This window comes from Pholis gunnellus, assembly GCF_910591455.1.
Source record: "Pholis gunnellus genome assembly, chromosome: 7".
In the NCBI taxonomy this organism is placed as follows: domain Eukaryota; kingdom Metazoa; phylum Chordata; class Actinopteri; order Perciformes; family Pholidae; genus Pholis; species Pholis gunnellus.
In genome coordinates this window covers 2,316,682-2,333,359 of record NC_136533.1, presented here as the reverse complement: position 1 = coordinate 2,333,359, position 16,678 = coordinate 2,316,682, and the positions used below count along the sequence as shown (strand labels likewise).

General features: G+C 43.3%; 2 protein-coding genes across 3 annotated transcripts in view; one reads left to right on the top strand and one right to left on the bottom strand.

The window, feature by feature from the left end:
* Window positions 1-15,283, top strand: part of pot1 (protection of telomeres 1 homolog) — a 45,625-nt gene extending 30,342 nt beyond the window's left edge. The window contains exons 11-20 of one of the 2 annotated variants that reach the window (XM_079162772.1): window positions 7,352-7,557; window positions 7,763-7,860; window positions 9,005-9,031; window positions 9,850-10,006; window positions 10,416-10,621; window positions 10,703-10,838; window positions 11,237-11,313; window positions 12,908-13,002; window positions 13,907-14,009; window positions 14,990-15,283. In XM_079162772.1, the coding sequence (XP_079018898.1) occupies window positions 7,352-7,557; window positions 7,763-7,860; window positions 9,005-9,031; window positions 9,850-10,006; window positions 10,416-10,621; window positions 10,703-10,838; window positions 11,237-11,313; window positions 12,908-13,002; window positions 13,907-14,009; window positions 14,990-15,153 (1,269 nt within the window). In that variant the 3' untranslated portion in view covers window positions 15,154-15,283. Of the gene's footprint in view, window positions 1-7,351; window positions 7,558-7,762; window positions 7,861-9,004; window positions 9,032-9,849; window positions 10,007-10,415; window positions 10,622-10,702; window positions 10,839-11,236; window positions 11,314-12,907; window positions 13,003-13,903; window positions 14,010-14,989 lie in introns of both variants that reach the window. The other variant, XM_079162771.1, reaches the window with a different exon arrangement.
* The window catches only part of LOC306698478 (E3 ubiquitin-protein ligase TRIM21-like), a 281,779-nt gene that overhangs the window by 263,877 nt on the left and 1,224 nt on the right, over window positions 1-16,678 (bottom strand). The gene's annotated exons all lie outside the window — the stretch shown is intronic.

Sequence of the window (16,678 nt, the reverse complement as noted above, 5' to 3'; positions counted from 1 at the left end):
TTTTAGACACACAGCCTCTTTCCTGTACGAGCAGGAAACCAATGAACTAATAGTTAGCAACGCTGGAGAAGAGATGCTTTTAAGCGTTGTAAAGGACTCTGATATCAACAGGTAAACAACGGAGAACGGAAGCACGGGGTCGTTTTACATTCATCAGTTAAATATACCCGGCTGCTTGTAAACAGAAATATTAGTGGAATATTTCATTTTCATTAGCCACGTAAACAGCTTCTTAGAAATAAGGACAAAGGCCAGAATTGTTTTGGTGCATGTTGACGAAGCACTTCAGAGCACAACGCATGAGTCAGCAGCTGGATTTGTCTCTAATCTGCATTATTAGAGGCGACGGTTTACCATCCGAAACACCATCACCGTGGTGCAGAGTTTAGTCTCTGTGCATATCAGCCATTACTATCCTACACTGATACGTGTGTACTTGTAGGAGGAGGACTGTTGTATTTCACAGCTTCTTCTGTTATTTCGTTTGATATCCACATCCTGAAATATTGTGTAGAAAGTTTGAGGCGTGGATTGCTGAGTCTGCATTCAGCTCTGACAGCTTCCGCTCATTATCTCAAATTTTAGCACTCTCGGTCCACCGAGTGCACATTTCCATGTCGTTGAATGGTTTTTTTTGGGGGGGGGTGTGTATGCGCTAATGCAGCGTGTTCTCTACTCCCACACTGTTTCCTGTTTAGTGAACACAGCTCTGGAGGAAAATGAGACTTTTATGTCGGCCCCCGCAGGCTCAAATCTCCTCCAACAACCACCGACCGCAACAAAGAAACGCTCGAGGAGTCAGCCGAGCGTCGCTCAAACAACCCGAGAGTTGAGCTGCACATTCACACGGACGCTTCATTACACAGCTCTTCTCTGTGTGGAGCTTCGGCTCATGTGCAGATCATTCCTCTGGATATTACAGCTCCGGACACATCTATCTCTGTGTGAGTGTGAGTGGGTGTAATGGTTACTCTGGAGAGGGTTGTGGGTTTTTTTGACAAGCTTTTATTTCCCAGCGTTTTCCCTTTTTGTTGGTTTGTCTTCCTCCTTTTTGGCTTCATATCAACCTTCTAATCAGAAGCAACGACCCAAGTCTGCTCACCGGTTTGAGTGTTCTCTTGTGCCGGAGGTCATTTTAAACGTTGTGGAGGACGGGACGTCCCCGGTGCCCTGGAGGACGTCCTCCTCCTAGTATTCATGAAGAGAGACGCACAGTACAGTAAATACACTCGTGGTTTGTTTAGTGGTTGAGTCATGATGAACAAACCACCATCACAGTCAATAAGATTGTCTTCTTTTAGCTTTATTCATCCGGACTTTGTCTCTCTCTACACTACGTCACTCGTCCAAATACTAGTGCGTTACTTTATGAGAGTAAAGCTACAAACAGTGTGAGAAAAGCTTGAAATGAGACGTTTCTAAATCTGACTTTTCTTGTTGTTATTTGACCGACGTATCCGCTGAAGATTCGTTAATTTAAACATGGTTGACTTATTATTCCTGTTCTTCCCCTGGTTGTTTTATTGTAGCAGTGCGGTGGAGGCACGTCATCTGAGACGAGGTGTTGAGTCCGTCTCGTCTGGCTGTTCCTCATTTAGCTGATTTTCCAGCACAGAGAGCCCCGCTGTGGAGTTTAGGCTGGCTGGCTTTTAAAGCCTCCTTTCCTGCTGCTCCATAAAGGAGCCAGTGTGAAATTAACAGTTTCTTCTTCTCAGCCAGGGCACAAGTTTGGGGTTTTTTTTTTTTGGCCGCTTTTATTGAGCCTCCGCTCGACGAGAGGAACGCGGAAGCCCAAAAGCAATCTTTTAGAATTTGAAGGAATCCCTTTTATTTATTTTCTAGCCGAGCAGCCGAGCAGCACTAATGCCATGAGACAGCGGCGGCGGCGGCTCGGCTGCCGGGGCGGTGGGCGGACGGTGGAGTGTTTAGTTTTCAGTTTTTTTTCTACAGATCAAGTACTTCCAGACGCCGCCACAGGCTGCTCTCCACTCTGTTCCCTCAGCCTCCTTTAAAAAAGGAAACGGTTCGTCTGCCGGGGGAAGCGGCAGGAATGTTCTCCTCAGAGAGGCCGGTCGTCCTCAGAGCTGTGGACCAGCGTGTCCTACGGCCCCTGAACGCCCCCCCCCCCCACACTGTGCACATGCTGATGGGGATAACGTGTCCATTATACTAAATGTGGTCGCAGCTGAAGGACGTGATTGGTCAAAGAGCCGATCACAAGAATGTAACGACACCGCTGATTCTCCTGAAGTTTGTTGCTATGCCAACTGTTGTGGTAGTGATGTAGTTTTTATTACAGAAATGTTCTCAGGTAATCGTGTTCTTATGAAGACTTCAAATCATCTCAGCTTCTCACACCGAGTAGAGCGAATCTCTTTCTAATGCAGACGCCGTGCTCGGACGTAGTTTGTGTGTTTTTGTAAATGTTTTAATAAACTACATCTGCAGCATGGACGTTAAATACTGAAAGCTTCTAGCGCCAATATGATACCACAGTAGTACAAATAAATACTCTTTAATACCTTTTTATCTCGGGAATATTAGAATCTTTTTAAATGTAGCCGCCTGTTGATGCGTTCAAAGACACCCTGACATCTGAGATGTTAATGTAAACGTTGTAAGGCATGAAGGATATGAAAGCAAACGACAGATTGTGCTTTTCATTAGAAACAGCATTGCCCTGTTGTTCGGTTTCACTCAATATCTTTGATACGAATGTCGATACGAGTTCTGATACCAAAACAACCCTTTTTACGATGTCTTACTTTGAGAAATATGAGCCCTTCATGGAACTAATTGAAATAGAAAATTGTCTAATTTAGCGGCCGTTTAGTGTCTTCATGAAACACAGACTGAACATTGGCAAAAGTTTGGTTTCAATCAGTAAATATCTGATGAAAGAATAAACAAGAGAATGAATCCAAAGATTCAGTCGGTACCAAAAAGGTGTCGAGCTCCGGCATCAACTCACCATACAGAGATATTCATTTAAATACTTTATATGTGTTTTTATTTCAAAACATATCCGACAGGAAGTGTTTTTGTGTTACAATCCTGCCAGGAGGGCTCTGGGAACGCTTCATCCCAGCGTTTCATTGAAACACATTTCTATGACACCACATCACCGCTCTTACCACCGCTGTTAGGCTAAGCATCGCTCCTTTGCTTTTATTATCTATTTGGTCTATTATCTATTTGTTTGACATTTGTTTGTCCACCATGAGCGCTGCTCGAAGGACACTCGCTTCGTCCTTTGTGTAGATGAGCGTGTCAGAACTCAATCTGGACGATCCATCAGGGAGACGACGATTACGGCACTAAAAGCAAAAACTCACTTAATAATCGGTGTCCGCCCGGCCGATCTGCCCCCACAAATGGGTTTTTCGGTCTTTGTCATGGTAGCGTCTGTCTGACATATAAAGCTAAAAAAGTCACCAAAGGCATTTATTTTTCTCGAGGCGGCCACATTCGCTCTCTCCTCGTTGGGAACCATTGAAAACCCACCAGACCAGTGTGATTCAGACTCTTCTGGTTCCAGTCTTTCCACCAGACGTCTGATGAACCTGATGGTTCGCTCCCTTTTAGCCACGAGAGCTGAACGAGGTCCCACTCTGACGTTGAGTGATCAGCTCTGGCTCACAGTCGACTCCTCCAGTTCATCCCAAAGGTGTCGACGGGGTTACAAGGACACCTGTTTCTGTCACTAGGTGGATACCTGGGAGTCCTTCGTGGTCTTTAAATGGACACCTGGGACCGTCTCTTCTTCAACTACTGTAAAGTCCGTTCTGCCTCTTCTATCATGTCCCCTAAAAGTTTAAATCCTCCCTGAAGCCGATGGTAAGCGACTCTACTTTTGGACGTAGTGTGACTTTGGTCCTGTGATCAGATGAGTCGTGTTCGGGTCTAAACTTAGCGCTGCTTCTCTCAGCTGAACGTCTGCTCGTTATAATCACACCTGGCCTCTCAGGAACCGCTGCAGAGGATTTAATATGTGGACACCGACGGGAAGCTCGAAACGGGCGAGATCAGAGCCGACGCCACACGGCGCCGCCTTTATTCACGCTGCCGTCTGGTGTTTTCTTTTTTTCCTGCATTAGTCACTCTGTTCGCTGTACACCTGTTTCTCTGGATGTAGCGTGGTGAATTCTCCTAAACTCTCATGCAGCTCTGAGAAAACAGCCAGACTCCCGAGTGCTTATCCGTTTTTTTCTCTCGGCTCAGTGTCCGGGTCTCCGCAGACGAAATGGAACCCGGGAAGAAGTCTGAGAAACACCGTTTGGTCTCGTTGTTGACTTCCTGCCACAGCGGGAGTCATATGTTCTGAATAAACATCAATACATGTTTTCTTCTTTCTTCTTCTAAGAAAGGGCTGCTGACGAGCTAAGGAGCGCGCTACGTCTGTCATGAAATTTCACTTCATGAAAACCAATTTATAGATAAAGAGAGTTCGTAGCAGACGTCCTCTTCAAGCGGTCAAGATGTTTGAAGTCTTGCGTCACAAAATCATCCCGTCTTTTGATGGAATTAAATAGTTTGTTACAATAAAGGCCGATATGGTTCCAAGTGTTGCGAAGAGAATTCACGTCCGGTGGAAAACTTTTTTTCCCTTTATTTCTCTTTATTTATTATTTATTATGTTTGAGTGTTTTTTCACAAAAAATCTCATGTAAACATCTTTTCCCTCCATCTTTGCCGTCACCATCTTGGATTACGGCCGTCGCCAATAAATCGAGAGAGAAGTAGTCATTTTCTCATAGACTTCTATACAACCAGAGGAGTCGCCCCCTGGTGGACACTAGAGAGAATGCAGCTTTAAGACACTTCCGCATCGGTTTCACTCACCAGAACCGGAGGTTGCCGTCTGAGTTTAAACTGGAAAACTAGCAATAAGTTTGCAAGAGAGTTTTTGGGAAATGTTGAAGTGCCCGCTCATCCGCATGCCAGTTACCTCTTTCACAGTTATTTATGGTAGTTCGAGAATTTGTCTTGATCCATTGAAGACCCGCCCCGCTCTGCCTCTGATCAGTCGTTGGTACTCTTTGCCTTCTTTTGCAGAATATTTTCAGTGTATTGCTGATTGTAGGAAGGTTGGTAGGGTAATGATTTCAACCAGATGTGGATGTTTTGATCAGCCTTCTTGTTCAGTGCTCTCATATATAATCATGTCTTGATTTGATGTGAGGAAAAATATATTTTTTTAAATGTCTCTTTGCATTCTATGGATGGAATTTAATTACAGATCTGCTGAAGATTTCTATTTATCACGTGTCAACCTTAATGGTGATACGATGCACCGATTAACAATAACATTTGAAAAAACCCTAAATTAGAGTCGAAGTTGTCACATAAACTCTCAAAATTACAGTCGACGAATAAGCACAGATTTAAATTCGTACTAACAAAGTGGTTTTGTTGGGCTTAATTAACTGAGAGATGAAGTGTCAACTGTCTGTTTCCCCAAAGTTCATGCTTCGTCTCATTTGTTTCTTGATTGCAATAAGTGTCCTCTTCTCTGTCTCGGATTGAAAAGCATGTTTTCTTCAAACTATTGCCAAAAACTCCACCGTTTATCGTAGGCAGAAGCTGTGAAAACTGTGATTTACGTCAGATTTTCATCTCTCTGACGGTTCTTGAACACATCATGTGACGAATGCTTCCGTCAGAAAAAAGCAACCAAAGCTTAAAGTTGTGAAATTTCATTAAAAACATTTTATTCTAGATGTCTCATTTAAAATCACGTCCCAAATAAACCGTTTGCTTTACGCAGATCCTGTAAAAAACATAAAATTCTGAGCTCCTCAGCTCAACCGTGAAGCCGTGATTGATTCTCCTGAGACCAACAGTCATGTGACAACAAATCAGAGGAACTTTGAGTGAACTTCAGGCTGAACACAGAGCAGAGCGGAGAGGCTGGAGTAGAGGCTGTACAAAATGTAAATGGATAAATATAAATAGCTCGTGACAACTTGGAAAGATGTTGTAGTTTGTTCTGTTTCAATAGAGGAGCAGGACCTTTGATATTGCAGCGACAAACCAGGCGACAGAGATGAATGTGATCGGAAACTGCCCGGAGTTCACGAGCTTCTCCTTGTTCGTCAGCTTCCAAGTGAAACCCGTTGACGTGGACGTAACTCCAGATCAGAAGGATAATTCCAGATGGTAAAACGCCTCCATGCGAGTCAGGTTCCGTCAGTCCTCCCGGGTTCACGTCTCGGCTCCTCGCGTGGATCTTCAGGAGGAGGGGAGGCCTCAGGAGACCGGCTGCTCATCCACCGTGACTCCAGCTTCACTCACTGTACGGAGAAATGGATTTAAAGGAAGCTTATAGAGGATTCACTTTCTGAATCAGTCGTCTGCGCTCCGGCTATAATGCAATTAAAGTGTGTGTGTGTGTGTGTGTGTGTGTGTGTGTGTGTGTGTGTGTGTGTGTGTGTGTGTGTGTGTGTGTGTGTGTGTGTGTGTGTGTGTGTGTGTGTGTGTGTGTGTGTGTGTGTGTGTGTGTGAACCCTGCTGTATAAAAGGCTTGTGAGCAGAGTGAACGCCTCTGACTCTTGATCAGTGAAGCGTTGAGTGATGATGATGAGGGTGAGGAAGAGCTTTCTGTTGACTGCAGCCTCGTCGTGACGGAGAGCTGAAGGGAAAGAAGAAGAAAAAATTTAAAATAAATAAATAAATGACAAACCTAACGGAGTCCTGAGAGCCTCTGAATCACTCGTCAGCACACTGACTGTAGGTTTGGTGCAGCAGCGCCTCCTGCTGGCGGAGCGGTCGTCACTGAGAAGTCGGTTGTTGGATGAAGTTGGTTAGATTTTAACTGCATGATCATTTGCATACATTTCAACAACTAAATATTTCAAATGGCTGTTTAATGTGAAAGCTGACGCTTGTAGTTGTGAATCCAGGAGGAATTGACTCCTACGTCGCGGCTCTACGGAGCTTTTTGGCCTCGTTTACGGTTCAGTCTGTTTCCATCACACCAGCTCTGATGGACTCTGATGTTCACGACCTGCTCAGCAGCAAACCGCAGATAACCTGTTGGAAATCCTCTGGTTGCATTCTGGGAAATGTAGGATCCAGCAGCATTGTTGGAGTTTGACTAAAAAAGTCTGGATATCTCACCATCTGCTTCTCCCGATTGTTTGTGTTTCTTATAAATGGTTCTGAGGAACATTGATGCGGTTCAGAAACCCGATAACGTGACGTCAGGTCTTTATTCACTGACTGAACGCGTTCTCCCAAGATCTTCCTCTCTGTTGCTTATCTTTATTTTCTTTATTTATTTATCTTTATTTCTTATCTTTGATATGTGTTCTTTTTTGTGAGTTAATTGTCCCGTTTGTCCGTTCATCAGCCGGGGGACTTCCTGAGGATCTACAACCTGCGAGCGATCCCAGGATCCAGTAAGGCTCAGGGCCTCAGCAGCAGCAGCAGCAGCCGGGCGGAGGCGGAGGCGGAGGGGGTGGATCACCTGTTGTTCCACCTGCACGGGGGGACGGCGTACGGCAGGGGGATCCGGGTTCTTCCGGAAAACAGCCAGGACGTGCAGGAGCTGAAGAGGTACGGCGAGAGACGAGGGACAAACACACCGGAGTGAAGATAAAGTATTTGTAGAAAGCTTCTACTTACTGGTTGTGGTTCTGCTGCTTTATTGGATCACAGAGGATCTGTTTTGATGGAAAAAGCACAACAACAATGTTACCGTAGCCTCTGTGTTGATGTGCGTGTGTGTGAAGTCCGTCTCTTCCTGTGAATGTATCTCCAGAGTGATGGAGGCCGTCCCAGAGGAGGCCGAGGACCACTTCTCTGAGCTGAACGACTCCCTGATGCTGGAGGTCTGGAGCACTCCACCACAGTGTCCCGGTAAGAACGGCTCCACTTCAGCATCAAATATTCATTTATTTTATATTCAGTTTTTAGTCTTCTATATTTGTTATGTTTAAATAAATGAGGTATTATGTAATTGTAAGTTTTGGTGAATTTAGGAGAAATCTACAGACAGAAATAGAGAAAACTAAACAGCACGAAAATCTCTAAATCGATCAGTGCATGAAGAATGTTGTTTATGTGCTGAAGTGTCTGAATTTATAGCTGCGAAAAAACAGAAACATTGAAATTAATCTGGTTTCAGAGATTTCTATCTGGACATTTTGGAGGAAGTTTGAAAGCCTCTGTTCTAAGAGTAACGCTGACCGTGCAGACAGCAAATAGAAGCAAATCTGTTCACTCCGTGAGGTGAAGGACAGAGAAATGGGGACACGCCCTCAAGCTTGTTTTTCCAGTGAACCTCCTTTGCAACGAAAACACGAATAAGAAGGAAAAATCCAAATATTGTCATCGCGTGACTGAAATACAGGAAGCAGAGCGGTGTGAGTGGCGTCTTTGATGAAAAGGAGGAAAAGTTAAACGTGTTCGCCAGCGGCGTAAATCTGAACATCCTGCTGCTCAGACGTGTGTGTGTGTGTGTGTGTGTGTGTGTGTGTGTGTGTGTGTGTGTGTGTGTGTGTGTGTGTGTGTGTGTGTGTGTGTGTGTGTGTGTGTGTGTGTGTGTGTGTGTGTGTGTGTGTGTGTGTGTGTGTGTGTGCGCTGCGGGGCGCTGCTTCCATTAGCAGAGTCTTTCTAAAAGCACTCGCTTCACCCGGGGGTCAAAGACAAAGTCCAAACTCTCACTCTGACCTGAAGGTTTCCACACAGACGGACAGACTGCTCGTTTATTGTTTGCTTCTATTTGCATGAATAGACCGACTGTATTTCAGTAGAAACTAGATACAAATGCAACCTCTCCTCAGCGTTTAGTCTGTCGATGGCTCTTTGGAAGCTGCAGTAACGTAACCGCGGTGATTGTGATGATGACACAGACTTCTGATGAAATGCTTCTCGGATCGGGGGATTTGTTTTCCGGCAGCTCAGCAGAGTACGGCCTGTGTGTTACTTGCACCTCGTATTGATCTGTGTTTCCTGTACCTTTTATTCTGTCCTTGATGTTTCCTGTGTTTCTGTTTTGTAGCGGCTGAGCCGACGGAGTGCAGCACAGGTACGAAACTCAACACGCTGCTGCAGCTCAACAGCTGTGCTGTGAAGTCACAGCACACGCTCATCAGCTGAACTCTCATCTGAATCTGTCCTACACGCTTCATGGATGGGGATCCACAGACCCTCGAGTGATGCAGTGAATCTTAAAAACATCAGAGTATAATTGAGAAAAAGGCCTGAAAAGGTTGTAAAAAGTCTTGAATGTGCTCATCGGAAGTCTGCTGTGTGTCGGTTATGAAATCAGACGACAGACGTCGCAGCGTTCTGAACTCAGAGTGTGATTATCGCGCTGCAGGAGGCTGTTCAAGCCTCTTTAATGAAGTTTAATAACCGGATGCAGCCAAAGCAGCAAGGAATCTCATTCCATCCAGTTCATGCCAGGTTGCATTAATTGAGTAGATTATGTGATTAGAGGTTATTGTTATACTCTGCTGGGAAGCACTGACAAAAACCAACTGTGGCACAATAATGAGTAACTCTAGGCCACATTCCCCCTCCTGCTTTTACATCACACTGTCGTAATTAGAAAATAAATATAAAAAGCAATAAAATGCATTTCATGTGGAGTTAAAAGGTCTTTAAAGGTCTGAGATTTAACTCTGATGTCGTCACAGGTCGTGAACAAGCCAAGAAAGGAGATAATGAGTCAAAAGATGTGACATCAGAGGGTCCTGTTTGCAGGATGTCTGTGTGTGTTAATCTGTCGCTGTGTGTGTGTGTGTGTGTGTGTGTGTGTGTGTGTGTGTGTGTGTGTGTGTGTGTGTGTGTGTGTGTGTGTGTGTGTGTGTGTGTGTGTGTGTGTGTGTGTGTGTGTGTCAGAGAGAAGCTGTGATCACGACACTCAGCCGGTGACGCTGTCCGAGCTGAAGCGGTCCGGTCCGGGTCGAGTTCACCACGTCAGAGTCCAGCTGAGGTCCTACGAGCCCCACAGACTCCACCAGGCTCTGAAACTCTACTGCAGCAAGTGCACGAAGATGTAGGCGCACAGACACACACACACACACAAACACTCACACACTCCTGTCACAATGTTAAAGGACTCGTCACTGTGATTCTTTTTAGTTTGTTTTTATTTAAATACATTTAATGAGTTTCTTCTTTGTTGTTTTGGGGTTTTAAGTTGGTATTTCATTTTGATAATATTGTTATCAAAAGATTGTTTTTGTCATTATTGTCATTTAAAGTTTGTATTATTATGTATTTGTATTTTCATTATGTGCCCAGGCTTCCCTCTCTCTTCTCTCTTATTATTCTCAACATTACTAAAACAATAATATTTCTTATAACCATGTTTTGTTGTGGTCTATAATCCTGTTCCTGTAGAGTATATGTCATTACCCGTGTTTTGTGCTTTTTAGATGTAATTAAATGATCTCTGATCTCAGGCAGGACGTCCCGGACGATGACCTGCTTGCGAGTCTCTTCTCTGAGGAGAAGGACTCTGAACCGTGCGTTTTCCCGCCGTGGGCGCTCTCTGGACGGGTCCTCATCCCCGGAGATTCCCCGACGTTCCCGAGCCGATCTCTGAGTGTCCACCTGTCCACGCGGCTCCTGTGTGCGGACAAACCCAGAGAGCTCATCTTCCTCATGGGTAGCCGTCTCAAACCGAAACGTTTAACACGTTTAACACTTCAGACGCCTGGTGACGGAGGTTTTTTGTTTCGTCCTGCAGGTTCGACTCTGGAGGAAACGTGTCGACTCGCCGCCGGCTACCTGAACATCGTCCCCGTGATGTCATCGGGAGGTCACATGACTCTGCTGGACCTGTCGGCACCGTTCCTGTTCAGAGGCCGGAAGAGATACTACGGGTCAGAGACACCGCTCAACCTACAACACTGTCAACACAAGTTTACTGTTAACAACGAATAACATTCTGATTATATTAACAGTTTATTGTTGCACATTGTAACATTTTGTGAACTGTAATAAGTATTTGTTTGTTTGTATGATTGCCAAATGTTTTGTAAACCTTTAAGTAATTGTCTGTCTGTGGTTAATAATTGGTTTGTAAACCTTCTTCAAAGTGTTAATTATCGGTCTAAATGATGTTTATAGATGCTTTACAAAGTATTTATAAACCATTTGACAGTAGTTCAAGTATTCTAATCATCAGCTTCATAAACATGTTCATAGACGTTTTACAAACGGTTTGACTTTGGATCGTCACTGTTTTCTCATTCTGTCCTCGTGGTTTCCTGTGTTTCAGCTGTAAGCGGTGCTCCGAGGTCACAGTGAGGGAACCCGAAGGAGTCGAGCTGATCGATGAGAAGGTCGTTGCAGAAGGTGAGCGGAGAGTTCAGCGTGAACGTCAAAGCTGGAGAGCACACAGGAAACGGCTCACACTAAAAACAACCAGTGTTGTGTCTTCTGTTCATTTGCCTCAGAGGGCTTTACAATCTGTTCAGCATACGACGTCCTCTGAGCCAGACATCGGAGCACAGACTGTATATAAGAAGTGGACGTAGTCGTCGTGACGTCAGTCATTGGTTTGTGGTTTGGAGATTTTGCCGTCGCCGTCTTAGATTACGACTGTCGCCATGTTGTTTTCTGCAACCAAAAGTATCCATATGTGGACTGAGGAGGAGCGACGTAGAGACGCCGTATACGTCTCTGGTAGAGACCTGTCAATCACTGTGTAGCCCCGCCCCTAAAGCATCCCCTGCTTTATGGTCTGTTTGACTCTAAATGGACCATCATTTACTAAATGAACATCATGCTGTGTTGAAGAAGACTTGAAACTAGAGATTGAGACCATAAACTCATGTTTACAATGTTTACTGAGGTAATAAATCAAGAGAGAAGTAGAGTCATTTTCTCATAGACTTCTATACAACCAGAGGAGTCGCCCCCTGGTGGACACTAGAGAGAATGCAGCTTTAACACACTTTAGCATCAGCTTCACTCTGCAGAACCGGAGGTTATCGCCTGCAACAGAACAGGAAAATCCCCCCCCCCCCCCCAAAAAAAAAAAATGTTTTTATTATTATTCGCTCTGTCAGCACTGTTGCCGTTGTTTGCGCTGTTAGCTTCTAGCCGCCGTCCCACAGTCGACATGTTGAGAGCCGTTGAGAGGAAGATAAAATGCTTCCAATCTCTGATCTTGCACCTTTAAAAATAATAAAACATAAACGCTTTACACATTCATATGATTACACAACACAGAATCAATGGATAAACAGCAATGAAGGAGCCAACAAGCTGTCAGATAATAACAATAAAGATAGTATGATAAAGAAGTTTAATAATTAAAATGATAAACTAAAGATATAAACGTAGTGAATTGTAGTAAAACAGGAGCGTTTTATTGGGCATCAACCTCAGAGTTACACCTTATTGTCCTAAAAATAGACTTGAGGCGTGAATAAACGCTTCAGGTGTCTGTTACGCGATGTGTGTGTAGAGATGCAGAGACGAACATGAGAGCGTTTCTGTTGGCTGGGTTAGGAGGGTTAGGGAATGAGAACATGAATGAATGCAGCTTTAACAGAAACATCGACTTCACGGGATCAGTTAAAGCTTTTACGTGTGAAGATTTTCTGCTTTTACTCTGTTTTATATCACATTAATCTGAGTTTTGGACATTTGGAGATGTCGCCTTGGGCTTTGGGAAATTGCGTTGGGCGTTTTGCAATTCCTGGATTATAAAAATAACTGTTATTACATCTTGTCCTTGAATGCACCATCAAGAAGACTCCTCTAATGTCTTCGTTAGAAACCCCTGAACACATCGCTCTCTCTCATTTCCCTTCCTCCTGATTCAGCAGCTTAGTAAAAGCTGAGCGCCTCCTGGCTGATCTCAGGTCTGTTCTAGCCTGTTCACCCCCCCCCCCCCCCCCTCTGAAATAAATCACACAGTGTTAACGTCTCTGGTCCTCAGCTCTCGGCGTTCAGCTGCTGCAGTTCGTCCTGCTGATGAAGCTCGAGCTGCAGGACGCCACCGACACGCTGGACGTCTTCCTGTGGAGCGACGCCGTGAGTTTTGGGATCGCTCTTAAAAAAATGCTGCTGACTCCGGATCAGAGTCTGAACTTTCAGCTGTGGCTGCAGTGCGTCTTTTATAAGTCGTCTGCTGTGACCTGAACGACCGAACTAGTTTCCTCTCTGTGGACTAACGAAGTTATTTAAATGTAAAGATGTGAGTTACTGCAGCATTCTGACGTTGTGATTCAGAGCTGAAACGATTAATTGAGCATTAGATCTGAACATGAATCTATAACTGAGGTTAGTCTCAGCTTTGGGGATGTGCTGTTATTCTTTGTCTTTGTAGTAAATCAATAGTTTGGGGCCTTTTTTGGACTCTTTATTGCATCAAGTTGGGCTTTTGGAAATTGTAACTGCAGTTTTTAGTAATTTCTGACATTTAATTATAAATATGTGATTAATAGCATCAGAATAATCATAACATTATATATAAATAGTCTTTATTTAACCAGGATATCCCCATCGAGACTAATAAAGCGTGTACATCACCTGGCTTCAGATCAGCTAACGGCTAATTCAAATAGCAAGAGCCGTGTTTCAACATGTAGAGTTTAAATAGTTTGCTCCGAAATGTCGAGATCAGGACCTGAATCCACCGGCAGCACTTGTAAACACACAGGTTTGTGTTCTTTCACTCTTTCATGTTGAAATCTAAACCCTGCATCTGATATAATGAAGTCATTAAACTCAAACCCTCTGGATGATTGGAGTCACGTGTTCGGACTGACGGGGAACGTCTTGATAAATAAAGTCAGAACTCTGATTTATTGTGTCGAGAGTAACGACGTCAAATAAACATCTCAAAAACAAAAATGATGAAACCACCTGAAACACTCTGTGCTACGTGATATTACGTTTAATGATGATGATGAAGGTTTGTGTCTTTCATCAGGAGTCGTTCTTCGGCGTGTCGGCGGAGGACGTGGCGGCCAATCAGGAGGCTCAGAACCGCATCCGACAAACGATGGACTCCCTCTGCCCAGCAGGGGGCAGCGCAGGTACGTCTGGACGAAGAGTTTCAGCTGTTCACTGACATTTTACAACATCAACTGCACAAAAATCAGATTATTTGGGACATTTAACTTCTCATGTCATCATTTATGTGAATTAAGAAAGAAGAAACGGTGAACTAGGTTTCATACGCAGACACAAGATGAACACAAACTGGTTTGAGCAGCAGCAGCTTAGAATGAATCAGTGATTGCATCGATCATGGCAAAGCTGGCATAGATGGGACGGTCCAGCAGATATCGGTATTTCAGCACTTCTAGATGCCAACCTCCATAAAACATAGAAGAAGAAGGAGACGGGGTAAGGCCAGAGTCACATGTACGCGGTGGAAGAAGTTCCTGTTTTCAGGAACATGGCGGGTGAGCAGCTGTTCTGTATTTGGTATTCAACAAGTTGGCAACAAGTTAAAGAAATAAAATAAAACTAAGCAGCCGTTCTATATTCATAGAAAGAAAAGTCTGAATCTACGAGAAGAAACTTTGATATTCTTTTAGATTATGAAGTCATAGATCTGTGAGAAATAATTGTTAAATTCTCTGAGATTAAAGTCACAAATGTGTTTGAGAAACCACATCGCTTAACTTTGCAAGGTTGGATCAACGTCATCACGACGGACGTAAAACTCTGCAGTGACAAAAGAAGACCTGAAGTCATGAAACTGGTCCGGTGTTGAGGGAGAACGCTGCAGACGATCAACAGTCAAATCACTCGGACGCCCACTGAAAGGAGGAAAATGTTCTAATAAGATCCTTTCAGTGACAAAAACAATCCTTCATCCTCCCTCTTCTTCTTCATCTCATTCCAATTCTTCTCCTTCCTCATTCTTTCTTCATCTTCTTCTTTTTCATCTCCTTCTTCTCCTCCTTCTTCTTAATATATAATGTCATTTAATTATATATACATATATTGTTATTTTTATTATTTTATATTGTTTAATGTAATCTTGTCGATCATGTGTTTCTGTCAGGTGGGCGTCCGTGGATGGATTTGTGTCTGACGGCGTACCGAGCGGAGGATGAAGCGGGACAGAATCAAACCTGCTACCAGATCCTCCAGAGCACCGTCACCAAACCCGCCTCCACGACCTCCACGACCTCCACGACCTCCATCGGGGCCACGGTCACACGTTGAGTCCTGCAAGAAAGAAAAGAACTGTTTCTAAACATTTACGTTTTGGGCCCTTTTTTAGATTTTGTGGATTTTATTTGTATTTATTGTGTAAAATTAAATAAATGTAGATAAAAAATGTCTTAAACTGCTGACTGACATGTTTCAATAAAGTAATTTCCTTTTTACTACAAACTCTTCACTCTCATCTGTGATGTTACGTCGCCATCTGCTGGTCATCCGGCAACATGATGCACTTTATAAAAGACTTGTTTTCATCCTTAAAGAATGTATAAATGGAGCCAAATCAAATGGTAAGTAGCCATCCTTTATACATTTATTTATATATTCTTATTTCTTTAAATACGTCCTTTAAAGCAGGAAGTGTCCTGTTTGTTGTCCATGGAGAATATTTTTAGACTTCTGGTGCATTTTCTTGTCTTCATTCTTCTCTGTCTGTTGTCACGGTTACTTTGCCTCCCTGTTTCTCTAGAGGACAGATGTTGGACGCAGACGTCCCTGCAGAGCGAAGCATGCTGACCTAACAGGTGGAGGAAGTATTCAGATCCTTTACTGCAGTAAAAGTACTAATACCACACTGATAACACTGAAATACTAAAGTAAACGCCCTGCATTCAAAACCAAGGCCCAAGTAGTATCACTAAGATGTACTTCAAGTAAAAGTACTGATCGTACAGTAAAATGTTTTATCATATCTTGTGTTTCTGGATTATTATTCCTGCTGCATTAATGTGTAGGTTCTATTTTAACTTCTTTATATCCTGTTTGTTAGTTTAATCTACGTCAATGCATCATATTCTATAAGATCATCATATGTTTGTAGCGTCTCTGTCCTGTGAGAACCTCGTATCTCTAAAAAGAACAAACAGCCTGTTTTCAGCTTTGTGATGATGCATTTTCCAGCTGATCCAAGAGGCTTTTTAAAGAGTTTATTTAGCTGAAGAAGTAGAAGGATTTTCTCAACACATAAAGGAACACTTCATCCTTCAGTTTATCACAAACATTAAACATCAACACATAAAGGAACACTTCATCCTTCAGTTTATCACAAACATTCAACATCAACACATAAAGGAACACTTCATCCTTCAGTTTATCACAAACATTCAACATCATCACATAAAGGAACACTTCATCCTTCAGTTTATCACAAACATTCAACATCAACACAAAGGAACACTTCATCCTTCAGTTTATCACAAACATTCAACATCAACAAATAAAGGAACACTTCATCCTTCAGTTTATCACAAACATTCATCATCAACACATAAAGGAACACTTCATCCTTCAGTTCATCACAAACATTCAACATCAACACATAAAGGAACACTTCATCCTTCAGTTTATCACAAACATTCAACATCAACACATAAAGGAACACTTCATCCTTCAGTTTATCACAAACATTCAACATCATCACATAAAGGAACACTTCATCCTTCAGTTTATCACAAACATTCAACATCATCACATAAAGGAACACTTCATCCTTCAGTTTATCACAAACATTCAACATCAACACATA